The sequence below is a fragment of the Ictalurus furcatus genome, chromosome 14, assembly GCF_023375685.1.
Source record: "Ictalurus furcatus strain D&B chromosome 14, Billie_1.0, whole genome shotgun sequence".
Classification (NCBI taxonomy): Eukaryota; Metazoa; Chordata; class Actinopteri; order Siluriformes; family Ictaluridae; genus Ictalurus; species Ictalurus furcatus.
In genome coordinates, this window is record NC_071268.1 from 23,649,766 (window position 1) to 23,671,096 (window position 21,331).

General features: G+C 41.0%; 1 protein-coding gene across 4 annotated transcripts; it reads left to right on the forward strand.

Annotated features, from left to right (window-relative positions):
• The first annotated feature begins 1,469 nt into the window (after positions 1–1,469).
• Positions 1,470–19,416, forward strand: sergef (secretion regulating guanine nucleotide exchange factor). 4 transcript variants are annotated; one of them, XM_053641121.1, is made up of 12 exons: positions 1,470–2,316; positions 3,731–3,866; positions 5,022–5,177; positions 6,709–6,803; positions 6,945–7,005; positions 7,097–7,210; positions 7,296–7,358; positions 7,646–7,804; positions 8,421–8,545; positions 13,582–13,618; positions 18,281–18,480; positions 19,293–19,416. In XM_053641121.1, exons 1-11 carry the CDS (start codon positions 2,278–2,280, stop codon positions 18,463–18,465), a joined length of 1,170 nt encoding a protein of 389 aa, XP_053497096.1. In that variant the 5' UTR covers positions 1,470–2,277; the 3' UTR covers positions 18,466–18,480; positions 19,293–19,416. The 4 variants fall into 4 exon arrangements, with proteins under 4 accessions (XP_053497096.1, XP_053497095.1, XP_053497097.1 ...); XM_053641120.1 differs by having other exon boundaries at positions 19,239–19,368; XM_053641119.1 differs by lacking the exon at positions 19,293–19,416 and adding an exon at positions 19,093–19,230 and having other exon boundaries at positions 1,474–2,316.
• Positions 19,417–21,331: the final 1,915 nt, after the last annotated feature.

Below are 21,331 nucleotides of genomic sequence, written 5' to 3' on the forward strand. Positions count from 1 at the left end.
TCCCACAGCCTCCGAACACCTAACACAATTAAGCGGCTTGCCATGTCTACAATGGAGCTTGTTCCATTGGCCAGCCTGCTGCGCTCTCTTAATGATTCCTCTTTATCTACCCTCACTTCACCAACTAACCAACCTATGGTCCTGTAGCTAAGCGTTGCTAGTGTGTTGCGAAGCTGCTCATAACTGGAGTACTACATTAACCAGTTTGTTGATAACACAAACTGGGGTTGGAGCCAAGTCTTCTCCACTAACCCCTCTTTCCTCCAAGCGATTATATTCCCTCAACTGCAATTAGTTCCTGAGTTTCTACATCCCCTGTGTTTGAGAACTAGCGATTTTTGCTAGTGTATTCAAGTGACTCCACTATACACAGCTTCTGCTCCGATGAGTGGCTCCAAAGAGCAATGCTACAAGACTTGCACTCATGCTTTCAATGTCTAGACTTCCTGAAAGCCAAGGACAAACACTAGCAATGTGTCTGCTGCCTTGGCATTAACCATCTTAGAGAAGCAATCTAGTTTTGAAATAAACTTCCAGACTTTACAGTGATGCCGATGCAAACACAGCACGATTGGCTGGTTTATTTAGACCATAATTCAGAGTCCTGACCCAATTGCTGCAGCCATAAAAAGCTGCTGATAATAAATGTCCATCCCAGCGATGACTGATAAACAGATTAAGAAGCCAAGCTGAGAAAGCGTTTTTGGTTACCAGGCTGGAACTCAGGCTTCTGAGTTCTGTGAAGCAGAATGCAGATTAAAGTGAACAAATCCAGTGGATGGCTAGTTTATTAGACATGGATTGGACACTGGCGAGTATAAATCCCAAAACAGGTGAACATGGCCATCCTGAAAGTGAACCAAAGCCTACACAGTGCACACCAAACTACCTGCGAGTGCAGTAAAAATGCTGTTTTGCCTGTAAACATCATTCAGTCTCACAGACTGAGTCTCTTTAAATTAGCAGGGCATATGCTTGACTAACTCTAAGTTTGCTAAAGATTGATCAGAAGTAATATATCCTGCAAATAACCACTAGCTCGAATTTGACTTGCTGCCTTGCCAATTTATGTTTATCTTTTGGAATTGATGCCAGTCTACTCTGGCATTAGCCAATGAAAACTTAAATATAGCTTATATTAAATATTATATAAAAGTTAACTATAGGCAGCTGACATTAGCAAATTAGCTAAATTTACTTCAACATGCTTTTTTTTTAATTAGATGGAGTTCTAGGATGCCTTCTAGGAAATGAAAGAGGACATCTTATTTTATAGTATTCGCTTACTCTGGCATATGAAACATTTCACTGAGGTAGTGGCAGGAGCACTCATCCTCAAGTTCAACACTGCAGCCTGGTGGATTATCCATGTTCAAACACACACGAATAACTCGAACTACATTGTGTAGCATGAGAAAGTCACAGCAGATGACAAATGAATGCAATTCTTTTTAGTTTTATTCTACATTGATAAACTTGATTGGATGCTAAACTAAAGTCCATTTGATTGAGATACTGTAGCGTACATTCATCAGCTAGGATGAGAAATGAGACCTTCAAGATTTATAAGAGATGCACTGTGTGTTCTGACACCTTTCTATCATAACCAGCATTAACTGTCACAGCAGTTTTTGCTACAGTAGCTCTTCTGTTGGATCGGACCAGACGGGCTAGCCTTCACTCCCCACACAAATCAGTGAACCTTGGGCGCCCATGACCCTGTTACTGGTTCACCGGTTGTCCTTCCTTGAACCACTTTTGGTGTGTACTAACCACTGCATAGCTGGAACACCCCACAAGACCTGCTGTTTTGGAGATGCTCTAACCCAGTCGTCTAACCATCACTATTTGGCCATTGTCAAAGTCGCTCAGATCCTTATGCTTGCCCATTTTTCCTGCTTCCAACACATCAACTTCGAGATCTGACTGTTCACTTGCTAATAAATATATCCCACCCCTTGACAGGTGCCACTGTAACGTGATAATCAGTGTTATTCACTTCACCTGTCAGTGGTTTTAATGTTATGGCTGATTAGTGTAGTTAACTCATTTCCATATCAATTTAAAAACTTAAGTCATTTGCTGAAATGAAACATATTCTGATATTACAGACTTTCAATTTAGAACTAATTACCACGTAGACTGCCTGGTTTACAATTCGCTTTTAAATAATAAATAAATTCAAAATAAAACCTCAACACAAACACGCCGCACCAGACATGAAGACTCTTCAGCCCGCTGTTGCGTGACGTCATCACTCTGCGCCCACCAAAACAAATGGAAACATCGACGAGAAAATGCACACTGTACACCTGGGTAAGCTTCAGACAGTCTACTAATCACTTCACAGTGAAGACGACGCGAACTACAACACTATATTTTTATTTTATTTTATTATTTAAACGTCTTTCTCCTACTCTTGTTGCTTAGCCTGGTCCAAGCAAGGAGTGTAAGATGTAGGGCTAGAAGATTGGGGTAGTGAACAACACGACAATAAAGCATAACATACGTAGGAGGCAATTTGTTCAAGCCATAACGCTTTGCAAAACTGTCATCTCGTTTTGTGTGCAAAGAAATCTTAGAAGACATCTAGGAATACGGCCCTTTTACGGATATTTTGAATGATGAGTGTTGCTTTTTAAACATTTGTTCAAGTGTCGTTAAGCATGATGGGATCAGATCACTGCAGACGGGAGGACCCAGGAAGTTAGCTCCTGTCATGCATATGTACATTGAAATGCTGGTTGTGAGGCTCAGGTACTCTACAGCTCAGGTACTCTACAATCAGGCCGAATTGTAGTCGATGGATGAATAGCAGTCTCAGATCGTTCTTCCTCCTCATGTCTGGATGGTATAAGGTGGAGTGCAGCAGTTGGGAGATGGCATCGTTGGTACTTCTGTTGGGTCTGTAGGTAAACTCGAATGCGAGCTGAGGAAGGAGAAGCCAGTGTAGTCCTTCACTGGTCTTTCAAAGCATTTGATCAGCAGAGCTACAGGATGGTAGTCATTCAGACATGATGGTTTGTTGTTCTTAGGCACAGGTACAGTTGTGGACTGCTTGAAGCATGTGAGGACCAGATACTGAGCTTGAGATGTGCCAAAGGTTGAGGTAAATACTGTTATAAGTAGCTGGTCAGCAGAGCTGTTTATTTGACAGACATGTATCTTGGTTAATTGGACTGAAGATAGACCCTAAAAGGTGGAGTCATGTCATGAGGAAATTTTTGTAGTACTTCCACTTGAAAGAACTAGTGCTGCTGTATGGGGATGAACATGAAAAGTTGGAAAAACCTGATTACTGCATTCAGAGATAAAAACAAAAAAACAAAAACTAATAATATGATGGTCCTGAGATGATGACAGTCCTGTAATAGTAATCACAGTCAGTGGTGTCACATCATAATTGGTGGGAAATTTACAGGCATATGCCATACACCAGGTCATACACCATACACCATCAGTCTGTTCATATTCTTGTTGGAATTACCCAAACCACACAATCATCCATTATAGCACCCCCACCAAACATTATTTTTTAATACTGCTGTGTACAATACATTTGGCTATGATAGGAAAGACACTGGGCTTTAAAAGCAGCGCATGGCATTTTGGGAGTCGCAGATTCTGAGTCTTGATATTAGGTTGTTATGCACAGATTGAAATGTCGTAATCTGAAATACAGAAAAATCATGTCTTAGTCCTGCTCAGTTTCCTCTGTGACCTCTGTCAGGGCGCTAACAGTTTTGGGCAGCTGGGGCTAAAGAATGCTGAAGATCAGGTGAAGCCGCAGCGTGCAGAGTATGGAGAGGAAGCAAGAACATTACGGGCCATCACAGGCGGAGGTGGACATTCAGCATTCATTACTGGTGAGTGAAATTTATTTATTTATGTATGTATTTATTTATTTGAGAAAAGAAAAAAATGTTACATTTCAACTATTTCCTGTTCTGTAGTTGATAACAGATTCTTGGAATGCATTAAAAACCTATATAAAATACATTAATATTTAAAACAGTGGTTCTCAACCGGAGGGGGTGGGTAGGGGCGCCCCTCTAGAGGGGCGCAGAGAGATCGGAAGAGGGGTGCGAATTGTTTTCAAGAAAAGAAAACACAGACAGTACATCATTTGTGTTCTCAGTGTATTTTATTGCTTTTCAAATAGAGTGTGCATAAATGAAAAACCCCGTGTTCCCTCTCCCTCTGAATTTTCTTTTTGCTGGGGAGAGGCAGAGCTTAGCCTGTCTTTAATCTAGCTGTCAGTGCAGACCAGTGTTGCCGATTTAGCGACTTTTCAGACCCTTTTAGCGACTTTTTTTTGCAAAAAAAACAACATAGCGCCTAGCAACTTTTTGGACAAACTTTAGCAACTTAGTACAGTCTTGCAAGCGCGAGCTCTTGCTTTCCCACTGCACACTCACCTCGCTCTGCGTCTACTCTGTTCAGCGAGTGTCTGAGAGCCGGAGATTTAACAATGTCATGGATAACGAGACTCGACCATCGTCCCAATTTACATCATTCTTATGCGAATGTTTTTAGAACGCAAGACGCATGTAATGCAACGTGTTTTACATGTAAAATAGTACACTATATTACAGCCTAGTTCTCTTGTTCAAAGTAGTTATTACTATAAATAGGGTTCAGAAATATATATATGAGAACTTCTGCTTTAGAATGTTATATCAAAGATGGGAATTTTTTTTTTTTTTTTTTTCCGTAAATAAGCATGTTGTTGCATTTTAGGATTTTGCATGTGTCCGTGGTGGTGTTGGTTAAACGTGTTGATTTAATCATATACCCAGCTAGTGTTGTTCTAAAGGCTGCTTCTGAAGTCTACTCAGAATGTTGCTACCTTTGTCACTTGTCTATAAAGTTCCCAAACAGCTTTAATAACACCCCAAATAAGTTGCTAGAGCTGGCGGTTCCGCTCAGTTGTTTTGCTTGTAGGTGAGTTTATACAGTATCGTTATCGGTCTAGGGGCTCTTGGTGCAAAAATGACGACATATTTTTCTCTCTTCTGCAGAGTCTGGGGAGCTGCTGGTATGTGGACAGAATCACAAAGGCCAGCTTGGACTTGGCCATGTATCAGAGGTCATAACCTTTCAGCTTTGCCAGTTACCTGGTGCCAGGAGTGTTCAGCAAGTGTCATGTGGCTGGGACTTCACCATCATTCTTACAGGTGATGTAATCTACAAATTGATGTCATGATAAACCTTTAACACCGGCTTTACAGGCTTTGACTTATTTACCACTAGGTAGGTTGGTGTGATATAACAATCTAATAGTCCCTACACAATTTTACACTGCTACGATGTTTAGAGCCATTTACTCCGGTTATATTATATTACCAGGACAGGTTAGTGAGCCTGTTCCAGAAGCCGTGACACTACCTCCACCATGCTTCACAGATGAGCTTGTATGTTTTGGATCATGAGCAGATCCTTTCTTTCTCCACACTTTGACCTTTCCATCACTTTGGTAGAGGTTCATCTTGGTTCCAGAACTTTTGCGGCTCATCTCTGTATTTCTTTGTGAATTCCAGTCTGGCTTTCTGGCTTTTTTTATGGCCTCTATATTTCTGCTCTTGAAGTCTTCTTCGAACAGTGGATTGTGATACCTTCACCCTGTCCTGTGGAGGTTGTTGGTGATGTCACTAACTGTTGATTTTGGGTTTTTCTTCACAGCTCTCACAAAGTTTCTGTCATCAGCTGTTGTTGTTTTCCTTGGTCGACCCATTCGATGTCTGTTGCTCAGCACACCAGTGGATTCTTTTTTTTTTTTTTTCAGGACATTCCAAATTGTTTTATTCTTTTGCAGTGGCTCTGATTGATTTTCCCTCGTGCTTTTCTCCTGTAGACATCTCTCCCCTTCATATTGGTTTATCCTTTTGAACAGCAACTGCGGTCTTCACAGGCGAAACCCAGGTCTCAGACCGAGAGTAGATGTTCAGAGCTATTCATTGTTACTTTGAGCAACGCCTGCCAGTCACATGTTCCAATATTTTTGATCACAAAAATGGTTGGGTTCAAACAAAAGGCGCCATGTTCGAAGTCGTTTAACACGTCTAGACGTAAATACCGGAACACGATAGCTGAAATTCCGCTCTGCCGTCTCATATTCATCTTTTGATCTAAAACACAATTGTCATCAGTGTATAGCAAAAAGAAAAAGAAAAGAGAATTGGCCTTGCCGTTCCCATACTTTCGGAGGGGACTGTATGTACATTGAGAATGTACTGTTTTTTGTGATTGCCTCTGCCAGCAAGCAGTTTCTGCCTCCACAGCTGATGGTAATATAATTACACCTTCCCCTACTCTCCTTAAACTTGAAATAGTGCAAGTGCTCGTTTTTTTTCCTGTCTTTTTTACACCATCACTTCTGGACAGTTATATAATTTATTGCAATTTTTTATTTTTATTTTTACAATGGTAAATCACAAGAAATAAAAATCAGTGTTGTACGAGCCTACCGCTAGGGATTCATCAATACCACTTTCTCTTTTTGATACTCAGAGCCCTGTTATTGGTACTGTATCAACGGATACTCGATACTGCTACTAATACCACAAGGAATAACCCACGTCTGTAGATCGGATTGGATAATATGTCATCTGATCTGATACAATCCAGCTTTTCAAAACGGTATTGGATCAAATGATCACAAATCCTTAGATAGAATTTCAACATGAAACGTCGTGCTTTATCTTGTAGATGACGGACATGTCCTGGCATGTGGCTCAAATGCTTTTGGTCAGTTGGGCGTCTCGCCACAGGCACGATACACGGCGCAGCCTCTGCTAATCACGGTAAGAGCGTGCTATTTCTGCTCTATATATGGGTTATGCACGCCACTGAAAAAGTCCGTACATGTTTAGTGTTTGTACTTCCAGCCTTGTAATCTGTCTCAGTTAAAATGATTCTTTCGCATGTCTTGTCTTTCTCGTTAGTCTTTAAGGGAACCTGTCATCAGTGTAACAGCGGGTCTTAGACATGCACTCGCAGTAACAGGTACATGCACGATGAGCTCTGTGTTTTCTTTCATCCTTCCCTCGCTCCCTCCACACTCCATTTGTTTGTATTTCCATTTGTTTATGTGAAGGTTCAGGTGGTGTGTATCAGTGGGGTACAGGTCTGTTAAGTCGAGCGAAACGAGCACTGAATCCTCAGCCTGTCCCGGCCCACCTCAGCTCCAAGGAGCCCTGCTTAGTCACAGGTAGACTTTACGGTGGACTTTATGGCGATTTTGCAGGAAACTCTAACACTAAACACCTCATTAAACCTTGCTTCTTCACCTGTAGGGCTGGACCAGGTACCTGCCAAGAGTGTGACTGCAGGCTCTGCGCACTGTGCCTGTTTGACAGGTGAGGTCCTGATTCCTGATTAGAACAGTCTTCGTAATTTGACCGATTGTTCATATTCCTCTAAACCAGGCCATAGAGATATAGGCAAAACCTCCATTTAAAATGTCTCGTCTATAAGCCTGACCACACACAGGTCATGTGATCTCTAGTCTCATTGCAGCGGGCGGTACATTCACAGCAATAAACCATTATTCTAGCTAACCTTGTGGTGTTGGAACAGGTTCTACTCATGTAGTTTTAATATCAATGTTTGGATTGAAAAAAATCACGGGTTGTTGTTTGTCTAGTGTCCGGTGATTTGTTCCTATGGGGCAGTAATAAACACGGCCAGCTGTGTAGAAAAGAGACCTTCCTACCTCTGCCTACAGCTTTAGACCGGTCCCTATTAAATGGAGAAAGCGTTTCAGCTATACACAGTGGCTGGACACACCTAATCGCCCAAACAGGTATGAACGCAAATTAGTAATCACACATGCACTGAGTGCATTATTTGGATCTTGATGTCATTGATTTCTAATCTCTGGTTCTGACTTATTAAGTGACTTCCTGGTATAGTGGTATCATGAGACAAGGAAATGATTGGGATCACATAAACATCATTTCTGTGTGCACAGTAGTTATAAATAAAACACCCCCTAGGGATTATTTCTGTTTTTGCCATGATGCTAACACCACCATCCTTGATGGTAGAAATGGTGTTACCTGTATTTTGGACTGTATTTGCATAACATAACATTTCGCTTTCGGACAGAATGACTCAAGATCTTTTTCCATAACGCCCAGATTTTGTCATATATCATCTATCATCAACTCCAGGAATCAAAGCTAATGCTCTTGTCAAATTTCTCTTATTTCAGCCATTGAGCTCTGTAAGCTCAGTGTCGTATAAGGCTGTTCTAGGTAGCGGTGGTTATAGTTCAATATAGTGCACAAAGTTTCCAATAAACAGAACTGTTCAGGTGGAAGCAGAGTGCTTGTAAGGCTGTAGTGAAACCAGCAGATATTTGAAAAAGGCTCGTACTGTCAACGTTTGATTTTATCCCAGGCCTATCTAACTTTTAGAGAGTGGGAGAGTCCTTACATGGGGAAGAGCCAGTTATGGACAGCTTGGGAGACAAGTGACCGTCAATGACAGTACCGAATCAAGTCTTCCTTCAGAGGTCAGGACACTTCATGGAGCCACTCAGGTATGGGTTTCTCAGTGGTGTTAAAGGGAAATGTTTATGCTATTTAAACACTCCTTTAACAGAGCTGTTGCAACATGCTAAAATAGCGTTTCATTATTCTCTGGTTAATTGTCAATGGTCTTGTATCTCATTGTAAGATGTAGTGTGCAAACAGAGCCAGCAGGTGGCGACGTCAGTGTGAATATTTTCATTGTTTCTTGCATCCTGCCCAGAGACAGAGCATTCAGTCATTGAAGGTCACCACTAACCTTGGAGATGGTGTGTTTGGGTGTGTGTGTGTGTGTGTGTGTGTGTGTGTGTGTGTGTGTGTGTGTGTAAACCAATATTCATTTGAAAAGTTTGAGTCTCAGTTCCTGAAATGATTGTAAATACAAAATGTGGCTTACAGGTGCATAAGCAGACACAATACACACAATACTCGCTTGTTGTTGTTGTTGTTGTTGTTGTTGTTGTTGTTTGTGTCCTTCTCAGGGAAAGAACGTTAACATACACTCATTACTGATATTGGATAAGCATCTGTGTGTGTATGTGTGTGTGCATGCATGCATGCATGCATGCATGTATGAGTGCTTGTGTGTGTGTGTGTGTGTGTGTGTGTGTGTGTGTGTGTGTGTGTGTCTAAACATCATTTATTTAAACTGTGTCACTCTTAGACCTTGAATGTGAATAGAAGCTAGATTTCAGGGTACATGGTGTGTGTGTGTGTGTGTGTGTGTGTGTGTGCCTGTTAGTGTGTGTCTAAACATCATTTATTTAAACTGTGTCACTCTTAGACCTTGAATGTGAATGAAGCTAGATTTGAGGATTCATGGTGTGTGTGTGTGTGTGTGTGTGTGTGTGTGTGTGTAAGGGAGAAAAGTACAGCGTGTAATAAGGCAAAGAAGCAAGACAATGCGAGTTTCAGACTGGCATGACATGTGCCATGCCGCATTTATTTCCTGCTGAGATTTCAGAGTCGGATCTGTCCACATCCTGTCTCTGTAGTTCAGCATTCCCTTCTTACTCAAAGATTTGGGCAGCTGTCCTGATCTGACTTGTTTTTTTACGCCGCGTCTTTTTAATTTTTATTCCCCCTGCATTGTGTGGTTTTATCCCTCATCATATTTAATCTTGAAAAGCTGCTGATTCTACACTGTCCCTGTTCGGTGATATCTTCTTGTACGGCCGGTGCTGTTGAGAAAGGGAACGGTGAAGGGCAGAACGTGCTGTAACGTGCTGCGAAGTGTGCTGTTCTTAATGAAAGCGAGAGGCAGAGAGACTGGAGAGTGCACAATCGGCCCTCAGGACGCGTGTACAGTCAGCGAGGGAGCACAGTGCTGAAATGCGAAGTTTCCATCCTTAATGCATTTTGTCTGAAAGTCCTTGCCTGGGGCTTTATGTAAGATCTCATCCATCAACTCCAGCAAGGGCATCCAAAAGAAAGACGATTTATTGCATCTAAGTGGTGGCTTAGATCTGCATCTAGACATTTACTTTAATGTACATTCTTTTGGCAGATGATTTATTATTATTATTTTTTTTTTTTTATCAGTAGAAAGCCACATCTGTAGTCATGTAGTCATCTCATCAGCCAAGCATATGGCAGTGCATAAAATAATGCAGATTACAGGTCAAGATCAAAAAAGGTTCAACAATGAAGACAATCTGTCACAGCCGTCTTTGCTTATATTTACCAAGGGTGCCAATATTATCGGAGGGCACCGTATACTAGTCTTAACCTAAATGAACTACCTACTAAAGCTATAAATAAGCAGGTGGTTGACATCTTCAGGGCTGACCTGCTGAGAGAAGACCTAGAATCACACGGTGATGATAGTCCAGGCCTATTTTAAGCAAAAGTGCTTAGCTTTAAGGAATTCTTTCATTAAAAAAAGACAAACAGCGCACGGGACGCTGCATTTATCTAGCCGGTTTGTGTTAGCATGCATGTTAGTTGATCATCAGAGCTTTTAGCTTTCATTAATAAGCGTTAGTTGATGTTTACTCACATTTCTTGGTTCTTTGGTGCATTCATTTATTGTTGTTAAGAAAATCAGTGTATGATTTGAGGCACCGATGTCTTCACACTTGTGGTTCTTTCTTGTACTTTTCCGTTCAGATTTTGAGTAAATGTAACTTGATTCAATAATTTAAAGTTTTTCTATTTATATAGATTTGATAGCGTTTCCACTTTTAAGATAAGATCATACTTTATTAATCCCCAGATGGAGAAATTAGGGGTTTTACTTAAGTAATGAGTTTCTGTACTTCTACCACCTCTGGAATTTGGGTACATGTGCAGTTAATTTGCATCACTGTCTATAACAATGCATAAAATGTACTATAATTGTGTGTCTGGTTAATTAGCAGTACAATGCTCTATTGTGATCGCAGCAATTTTAATCATTTCACAAGAGATGTCTTTTGTTTTTCCCTTGGAATGGATGTCCCAATTATTTGACACTTCTGAAATGAGTCCTTTTCACACCCTTCTTTGTTATTATTTTTTTAAATGCGTGTTTAGTTATCTTGATAAAGTGGGAGAAAACGTAGTATAAATGTAATCCTAAGACATTGCCTTCCTAAAGAATGTATTAAGATCCCTGCATGTGGGTTCTGTGCTTTAGCTCATACCACAGTTTTCTGAAGTGAGGTAGATATCTACAGTTGTAGTAATTTTTTATTTTTTTTTCATTTAAAAGAAAAAGCAAAACAAGGAGGATGATTAAAATTGCATTTCGTTGTTTATTTAGTCCTGAATAAGCTATTTCACAAGACACAATAATAACTGAATTTACACAAATGAACCGGTTCAGAAGTTTCCACACGCTTGATTTGTAAATACTGTGTGTCGTTACCTGGATGATCAACAGATACCTGGATGAGTCCTGAGCACTTAAACTGCCCACTGTTCTTCAGAAAAATCCCCCGGTAATCCTCAGGTAACGACACACACGGCATTAAGAATCGAGTGTGTGTGAACTTTTGAACTGGTTCATTTTGTTCAAATTCAGTTACTATTGTGTCTTGTGGACTTCACGGAAACATCTGTTATGAACTTAATAAACAGCGAAATGCAATTTTGAACAAATTATTAACATTTTGCAGATTCTGCAACGCGTACGTAAACTTATGACCTCAAGTGTAAGTAGGACATGGGACTGCAAAAAGAGCACGGCTTTGGATCATTGTCCTACTGCTTGTTCGAGTGGTTATTCAAGTTTAAGGTCGGAGCACAAAGCGAGCATCACCTAAGTCATCACAGCTCATCATACAGTCTGTGACATTGGGGAAGGTTCTTCTCCATCCATCTTCTATACCGCTTAATCCTTTTCAGGGTCACGGGGGAACCTGGAGCCTATCCCAGGGAGCATCGGGCACAAGGCGGGGTACACCCTTCTATGAATGAATATTTATGCGAATCTACATTTGTGACCAAAATAAGCTTTGTTCTTATCGGGCGCAAAAAAAAAAAGACCTTCCAGTGATTCCAGGTGCTTAAGAATCTGCTTTGCCTCCTTGTTAAACAGCTAGCTGGCATTGAGGTGGTGTTTTCAAGGTTTTTTCGAGATTTGTCAAGCGGCATTTGAAACCATTTAAGAATGAGTTTTTCTTTTTAAAGCATACTTCTGATTATTACTGCAGACAAAATGCACGTGTGTCCTTTAACGGCGGGTGAGGGACGGGAAACGAGGCTACAGTAGGAAGGCGACTCAAACAGGTTTTTGGTGAAAAACATATTGTTCACTAACTATTAGAAATGATTGAATAATTACAGAAAAGGTAACAGGAAATGGTTGTAGTTACGAGAATAAGGAATTTACGACTAATGTAAATTGCTCGAGGGTGGCAGAACCAGTGGCCAGCTTTTCCAGACAGTCGTTTTTGTTCTCTCTCTCTCTCTCACACACACACACTCACACACACATACAGTGATGTTTTTTTTTCTTTCTGCTGTGCTTTGTAAAGCTGTGTGCTTGTCGAAAGGACAGCCTGTTCTGTAACTGATGTTAAGAAAAACAGACAGGTTTCAGGACAGAGCTTCTCCATGCCTTCCTCCAAATTCTGAACAATGTGTTTAAAAAAAAAAAAAAAAAAACAACCTTTAAAACCATCGCATTTTCTTCTTATACTTGCTTTGTACCATGCACGTGTAAACATTTCACAGCAGGGGTAGATGCAGTGCTGGGTTAGAGTTTTATGCTACTTATTACATAATAATTATCCATAATGTTTTTTTTTTTTTTTTCATAAGTGTAGATTTACAATGAAGATTTTTTTTGAAAGAAAATAAAAACTGGAAATTAAAATAATACAGTTAATTAGAGATGGCACCAACTGATATCGGTAAAAATGGTGGAGAGGATTTTTTTTTGGGGGGGGGGGGGGTGAATTTGATCAAATCTTGTAACCAATGGAAAAGTTTGGAAGTGGGTTTGGAAAAGTACTTTTTGAAACTGTAGATGCTTATATATACTTACACTTGACTGTGCTTTGTACTTTATCTGGAATGTTAAGGGGGTTTTTTTTGTGTGTGTGAAAGCTACAGTATCGTGTTTTTTTCCCCTGTATTTTTAAAGTGCTTTAGTTAAATTATTATTGTTATTATTTTTAATCTTTGTGGTTTTAAAAAGAAAAGAATATTGGGTGGGTATCGGTATCGGCTGATACTCAAGGTTTCAGTATCAGAAAAGAAAAAGTGCTATTGTGCCATCTTTACAACGGTTAAGATGCAATGATTCGAATATATTACATATCTTTGCAATGGTACAAAAATATGAAGTTTTGGGTTAGAATTTTCATTACTGACTCCGTGTCAAACATGTATACAGCCTTAGAGTAATGTAGCGCTAATTTAACCCCACCCAAAAAAATTTCTAATTTTAAAATTGCACATTTTGTGTACACAATTAAACTTTTTTGCTATGAGTACACAGAGAAAAATCTTTAATAGCTGCACTCCTGGAGATTTGTAAACAGTTGTTTGCATCCTGTAATTCCAGTGAGATGAACATGACTCCTTCACGTTTTGTGTTTGTTTTCTTTTCTGGATACAGATTGCATGTGGCTCGGAGCACAACCTTGCCATCGTCGGTGAGTACATTTCTCTCACGTGTTCATGCAGTGTCGTATCTTGTTACTTCATGATGTTAATGTTAAAAAGAAGCACTCCGTGTCCTCCTGGAATTATGGCTTGTCTAAACAGTTAGTGGTATATTGTAATTTAATAAAGCCTGATTTGAGCATTGAGAGCACTGATGTGATGGAGGTGTGAAGAGATAACACAGCTGGTGTTTGACTCGCTTCGGAAGTGAGAATTTGAAGCTCAGAATTGCGTCATTTTAGCAACAATCAAGCCAGCTAACTGTGATGAGTGATGTACAGGGTGTCCCAAAAGTCTCCATACAAATGAGGACCGTGCTCGCCAGCACCGTGTAGGTTGTGTGGATGGTGGTGGACGTCCGCAAATAAGTATGAAACTTTTGGAAGATATTTTGCTAAAAAGCCTTAACTTCCCCTAGGTATAGAGACTTATGGGACACCCTGTATATTTTCCTCCTCGAAACAGTGAGCTGTGTAGTCAGTATGCCTGTATGTTGATTGATCTAAAGCAAATACGTGGGTATACTGTATTTACAGGTAAGTGGTGCTACTTTTCCGTATTGGTATGACGTCACTTGCTGAACTCTGATGAAATCACAGTTGAGGAGACCATCCCAAGTTCTCGAGTAGGGATTCCTAGTTTAGGAGGCATTTTCTGTGGTTTTTCCTGGTCATAGGTCGGAAATTACGAGTTACACCCGCTAGTCAAATGCAGCATAATGGCTTATCGTAGGCCTTAGAGAGGTTGATGTCTGGATTTCCTGGGTTGACCTTGGGGATAAATAAAGAGCTATGGATAAGTAGCCAGGACCAGAATCAATATGAGCTTTTAAAGAGGCTTTGAAAAAATATTTTGAGGTAATGTAGGCTTTAATGTACAAGGCTATTTTGTTGTATGCAGATATTAGAAGGTATGCACCCTGATAGAAGCCCAGGGTTGATGGGGAAAAGACAAAACCCAACTTTATTACTCAAAGAGCAGTGCCAATCGTGCCCGTTTGGACTATAAGTGGCTGCACTACTGGCAAGAATAGCGTGCTTTGAAAAATAATCCCAATTAAAATATCAAATATATAATAAATGTGTAAAATAAGTGATTTGGATGTAGGTATTTATTTTAACCAAGTTAAAGTTGAAGAGCTGTATTTTGTGGGTTGCTCTTAGAGCTGGGAGGCAATATGATACTTTTCTGAGATTTTGTAATATCTTTTTATAACCATTTTATTTGCAAAAAAAAAACAAACAAACAACTGCAATCTTACAATTTTATGTTAAAATTTCAAATAAATTCCTGGTTCAGTGTTCATTTAATATTACAATAAAAAGTCAAAGTAATGATGTGAAATTAAATAATTATTACATTTTCATTGATTTAAAAAAAATATATATATATATTTTAATTCAGATTTTTTAATGCCGCAGTTTTTTTTTTTAACCAACCTATCTATCATGATTATATATCTTGTATCGTATATAGTCCCATCTAAAACGGAAAGCCAATCCCAATTTATTTATTTTTTTGCTGCATTCTGAAGACATTTGGGTTTGAGATTAAAATATGAAAATAAGAAGAGAGTTTATCATTTCAGCTTTTTATTTCCTGGTATTTATTTTTAGATGTGTTAAACGACATGGAACATAGACCAGTTTGTATCAGACCACCCAGTTTTGCAAAAATATTGGAACGTGACTGACTGGTGTTTCCTGTTACCCAGGTGTGACCTGTTAGATTGACTGTTTAAACAATAACTAGCTCGGAGCATCTAGTCTTGGTTTTATCCTTCAGTTTCACCGGTGAAGACTGCATTTCTTGTGAAAAAGAATAAACCAACATGAAGGTCAGAGAGCTGTCTATGGGAGAGAAGTAAGCCATTTTGAAGCTGAAAAAAGAGGGAGATGTTTAACACGTCTAGATGTAAATACCAGGAAATCAAAGCTGGAATCCTAAACTCTCGTGTCATGTCTTTGGTGTATAGCGCAAACAGACGAACTGTCCTCGCAGTTCCAGTAGTTTCAGAGGGGACTGTAAATGTCTTTTAATATTATGATATTCCTTGTCATATCACCCACCCCATGTTGCTCTCAGAAAGGACTTCTTTTGTACTATTTTCAAGTACAAACAGCTTGTTGTCATGGAGGTGGCGTCCATGTCCGTCTGTCAACCAGGAAGTGTTTCAGATTTGGGATTAAAGGACCAGGCTTCAGAGTTTCTCTCAAGTTCATAGTTTCATAAGATGGCAACATGTTTCGTTGCATATATACAACCTTTTTGTGTGCTGTTTAGATACCATAGTACCATATTTCAAAGTTTCATATTTTTGAGATATTACTGAAATTTGTGTGGATGGGAAGGATCAGTGATTTTCAGCTGATTTTACTTATAGAAACAGTGTATTTATTACAGATTGGTTCACTAGCCAGTCCAATGAAAAGGATCTCTCATGTGACTGTAAGGGAGAAACATGTTGTTGTTTTTTTTTGTTGTTTTTTTGGCTCTATTATTGAAGATGAATATATATTATGCCTTATTTTGCTATAGTCTATATGTTTGTTGCTATGGCAACAGCCATGCACTTCCTTTCAGTGACTGAATGCTGCCCTGTTGCTGAATGAAGTGTGCTCTAATCTTTCTATTTGGTAAAGCTCTCCCAATGAGCTTTTAATCCTTTCACACTTAACCGCTTAGCTGCTACTACCAGTACATTGCTTAACGACTGGAACAGACAGCCATAAGCAAACGTTTTGTTCGCTTTGTTGTCGCACGAGTGGGATTTTTAGATGCTAGGTTGTTGTGCGGTTCGTGTTTTTGGAATGAATACCGAGAGTGAGAAATCTGAGAAAAACTAGTCTCCCCTTGAGAAAAGCAAGCTCACTTCAGGTTGCCACGGCAATGAGGCAGTTATGCAACAGTGTTGCCACGACACGTGTTGCCAGTGCACGTGTTTCCATGGTGGCGCAGGCTTGACCACGCCCACCAACTGGATGAACTCGATTACAAGAGGATCATTATAGTTATTTACTAGAGTACTAGATACCAGATACAGCTTATTCAGAAGCATTTACTATACTCCTATGCTATATTTCCGTATTCGTACGTGTAAAATACTTCTCAGTTCGTTTAGTTCTAACCAAAGAAGCAGTACCTGATTGTGTGAAGGCTCGTGTGTGTGTATTTACTTCAATTGCTGAATGGACCCAGTGGATTACCTTCTTCTTCTATCTGGCAGTGAGCAGTTTTTTTTATGGTTTTGCTGATTGTATTGTTGGATACCAGGATCGCAGATCATATGATGTTGCATCAGCAGCTGCAGACTGTTCTAACTGATCATCAGCAAAGGTTTATGTGCTAAAGTGCCATCATTTTAAAGAGCTTAATCGTTTGAGTTGATGAAATTTGGTCAGCTTTTTCATGTGATGGAACAGTAGCACAGGAGCCATACTAAAATTTCATTAAAATGCCGCTATGAAATGTTTACAAGTGTGCCTGCTGTACATTCTTCGTTACTCTTGGTTGTTTCGCGAATCGGGAAGTCCGAACTCATACGGTTTATTTAATGCAAACTGGTTTTGGTGGACGGCGCAGCCTGCATGAGAAGGTCCATAGATGCGCCAGCGATGCACAGCTACACTGGGAGTCGACGAGTGTATCCCGGGTGTTTTTTGAGTAGTAAACGTACCTCAATGTTTATTGGACGGTACGCGCTTCCTAATTGTGTTTGGGAAGTCCTCTGAAAAGGGCTGAAAGCTGTAGCCAAGCGCCAATCATGAAAAGGTAATGAACGTGACTGACAAGTGAACAGCAGACCCTCAGAGTGCTCAGAGTTTTAGTAGTGATCGGTCGAGTAACCTAATTTATAGATATTCTAAGTAGGTTGTAAGTATGAAGTTCTTTTTGTGTTCTTTTCAGAAATTTGATGTTTATTTTTTTTTTAGGTAGTTATTACGTTCTTCAATACAATTTTTAGGTACTTTTAGCCTTTTTTTTTTTATGGGCGTGACATGGCAGAGACTCCTAATGTTGTCGGGTTTGTTTTGGAAACGTCTTAGAGAGACTGAGAATTAAACAGGAGGCCAAACCAACACCTAAGTTTAATTTAATTAAGAAGTCATGGAGCAAAAACAGATCCTTTCTGTTCTCCTGGTTTGGTAAATTTGATTGGCTGACTGGTAGTGCTGTGAGCAAGGGCGTGTACTGATAGACAGCGGTGATTCCTCTGTTTAACAAACCCACCAGTCTGCATGGCATGGCGGTGCAGCAGGTAGTATTGGTGTCTTCCTGCTCTAAGCTCCGGGGTTTGACTTTGTGATGGGTGAGCGGAGTTTTGTATGTTTTTGTATGAAGAATGAATGAATAAATGAGGCATGTACGCTGAGTATTAAGTACTTGATGAAATCTATGACTTCAGCTCATTAATAGCACTTCACAGATGGGAGTATTTCACAACGTTCACACCAGTTTTCCGGGATTATTCTCAGTAGGACACAAGATGGTGGTCTAGGAGAAAAAACCTATTATATAAAACCTCTATAAATTGCCTGTTTTGGAGCACACTAGCTTACAGATAACCTTAAGGTGAACATATTCATCCTAAAAGACATCAAAAAATGTAGATTTTTATGCTGGACATTATTTGATTTGATCTCTCTTTTTAGGGAATCGGGTCTTTTCCTGGGGTTGGAATGAGCATGGAATGTGTGGCGATGGTTCTCTTTGTGATGTCATCCGGCCGCAGCCAATCCCTGATCTCCAGAAAGCCAAAGCTCTCCTGATTGGCTGTGGAGCAGGACATTCCTTGGCACTTTGTTGTTTGAAGACCAGTGAGGATACTGAAAGCTGAACAGTATTTAGAAAGGTTTTTACGTCCTCTTTGTTTCATTTGTTTGTCTTTTGTTTCTCACAGCATGCGCAAAGACGTCTTGATAAAAGAGCCGTTAATGAGCTTGAAGAAAGTTTTACTGAATCTATATGATTTTTTAAAGTTGTTTAAAGAAGTGAAGAAACTGATCACTTATCAGATTGTTATGGTCTAGAGTGCCTGTTCTTTTACCCCTTTAAGGATATCTGTCTCTCTCTCACTCTCTCTCTCTCTTTCCCCCCCACATTCCCCCCCTCTCTCTTGCACTCTCTCCCCCCCTCTCTCTTTCTCTTGCATTCTCTCTCTCTACCTCTACCTTTCTCTCTCTACGCCTCCCTCTACCTCTCTCTCTCTACTTCTCCCTCTACCTCTCTCTCTACGTCTCTCTACCTCTCTCTCACTCCCCCCGCTCCCCTCTCCCCCCTTTCCCTACGTCTCCCTCTATCTCTCTCTCTCTCGTTCTCTCTCTCTCCTCTTTCTCTCTCTCTCTACCTCTCTATCTCTTGCGCTCTCTCCCCCCTCTCTCTTTCTCTTGCATTTTCTCTCTCTCTATCTCTCTCTCTACCTCTCTCTCCCTCCCCCCACTCCCCTCTCCCCCCCTCTCTCTAGGTCTCCCTCTACCTCTCTCTCGTTCTCTCTGTCTCTCTCTACCTCTCTGTCTCTTGCGCTCTCTCCCCCCCCTCTCTCTTTCTCTTGCATTCTCTCTCTCTCTATCTCTCTCTCTACCTCTCTCTCCCTCCCCCCCCTCTCTCTAGGTCTCCCTCTACCTCTCTATCGCTCTCTCTCTCTCTCTCTCTCTCTCTCTACAGTGAGGGAAAGAAGTATTTGGCCACCATGGCCAAGACCAAAGAGCTCTCCAAGGATGTCAGGGACAAGATTGTAGACCTACACAAGTCTGGAATGGGCTACAAGACCATTGCCAAGCAGCTTGGTGAGAAGGTGACAACAGTTGGTGCGATTCTTCGCAAATGGAATAAACACAAAAGAACTGACAATCTCCCTCGGTCTGGGGCTCCATGCAAGATCTCACCTCGTGGAGTTGCAATGATCATGAGAACAGTGAGGAATCAGCCCAGAACTACACAGGAGGATCTTGTCAATGATCTCAAGGCAGCTGGGACCATAGTCACCAAGAAAACAATTGGTAACACACTACGCCGTGAAGGACTGAAATCCTGCAGCGCCCGCAAGGTCCCCCTGCTCAAGAAAGCACATATACATGCCCGTCTGAAGTTTGCCAATGAACATCTGAATGATTCAGAGGACAACTGGGTGAACGTGTTGTGGTCAGATGAGACCAAAATGGAGCTCTTTGGCATCAACTCAACTCGCCGTGTTTGGAGGAGGAGGAATGCTGCCTATGACCCCAAGAGCACCATCCCCACCGTCAAACATGGAGGTGGAAACATTATGCTTTGGGGGTGTTTTTCTGCTAAGGGGACAGGACAACTTCACTGCATCAAAGGGACGATGGACGAGGCCATGTACCGTCAAATCTTGGGTGAGAACCTCCTTCCCTCAGCCAGGGCATTGAAAATGGGTCGTGGATGGGTATTCCAGCATGACAATGACCCAAAACACACGGCCAAGGCAACACAGGAGTGGCTCAAGAAGAAGCACATTAAGGTCCTGGAGTTGCCTAGCCAGTCTCCAGACCTTAATCCCATAGAAAATCTGTGGAGGGAGCTGAAGGTTCGAGTTGCCAAACGTCAGCCTCGAAACCTTAATGACTTGGAGAAGATCTGCAAAGAGGAGTGGGAAAAAATCCCTCCTGAGATGTGTGCAAACCTGGTGGCCAACTACAAGGAACGTCTGACCTCTGTGATTGCCAGCAAGGGTTTTGCCACCAAGTACTAAGTCATGTTTTGCAGAGGGGGTCAAATACTTAGTTCCCTCATTAAAATGCAAATCAATTTATAACATTTTTGACATGCGTTTTTCTGGATTTTCTTGTTGTTATTCTGTCTCTCACTGTTCAAATAAATCTACCATTAAAATTATAGAATGATCATTTCTTGGTCAGTGGGCAAACGTACAAAATCAGCAGGGGATCAAATACTTCTTTCCCTCACTGTACCTCTCTCTCTCTATGTCTCCCTCTACCTCTCTCTCTACATCTCTCTCTATGTCTCTCTCCCTCTCTCTCTCTCTCTCTCTCTCTACGTCTCTCTCTCTATGTCTCCCTCTCTCTCTCTCTCTCTACGTCTCCCTTTACCTCTCTCTCTACATCTCTCTACCTCTCTTTCTACCTCTCTCTCTACATCTCTCTCTACATCTCTCTCCCTCCCCCCCCTCTCTCTCTCTACCTCTCTCTCTACGTCTCCCTCTACCTCTCTCTCTGCATCTCTCTCTACATCTCTCTCCCTCCCCCCCTCTCTCTACCTCTCTCTCTACGTCTCCCTCTACTTCTCTCTACGTCTCCCTCTACCTCTCTCTCTGCATCTCTCTCTACATCTCTCTCCCTCCCCCCCCTCTCTCTACCTCTCTCTCTACGTCTCCCTCTACCTCTCTCTACCTCTCTCTACCTCTCTCTCTACATCTCTCTCTCTCTCTCTCTCTCTCTCTCTCTCTACCTCTCTCTCTCTACGTCTCCCTCTACCTCTCTCTCTACATCTCTCCCTACGTCTCTCCCCCCCCCACCTCTCTCTCTCCTCTTTCTCTAGTCTGCTGAACTGCTCGAGTGGCGACACTCAAATGACCGAGCATCTTTTAATAACTCCATCATTTTCTCATCTTCACATACATATTCCACTGTGATTTATATCACTACAGCAGCCCAGGATTACATCTTCTCAGGAAGCACTTCAGAAAGCCAGAAATGATGTCATCTCTTCGATCTACCGCTGCT

Excerpts from the sequence above, each read along its gene's own strand:
- sergef (XM_053641121.1), top strand. The coding sequence starts at position 2,278 with ATGGAAACATCGACGAGAAAATGCACACTGTACACCTGG. Across the intron at positions 5,178-6,708 it reads CTTCACCATCATTCTTACAG|ATGACGGACATGTCCTGGCA; the intron begins GTGATGTAATCT and ends TTTATCTTGTAG. Across the intron at positions 8,546-13,581 it reads CACTTCATGGAGCCACTCAG|ATTGCATGTGGCTCGGAGCA; the intron begins GTATGGGTTTCT and ends TTCTGGATACAG.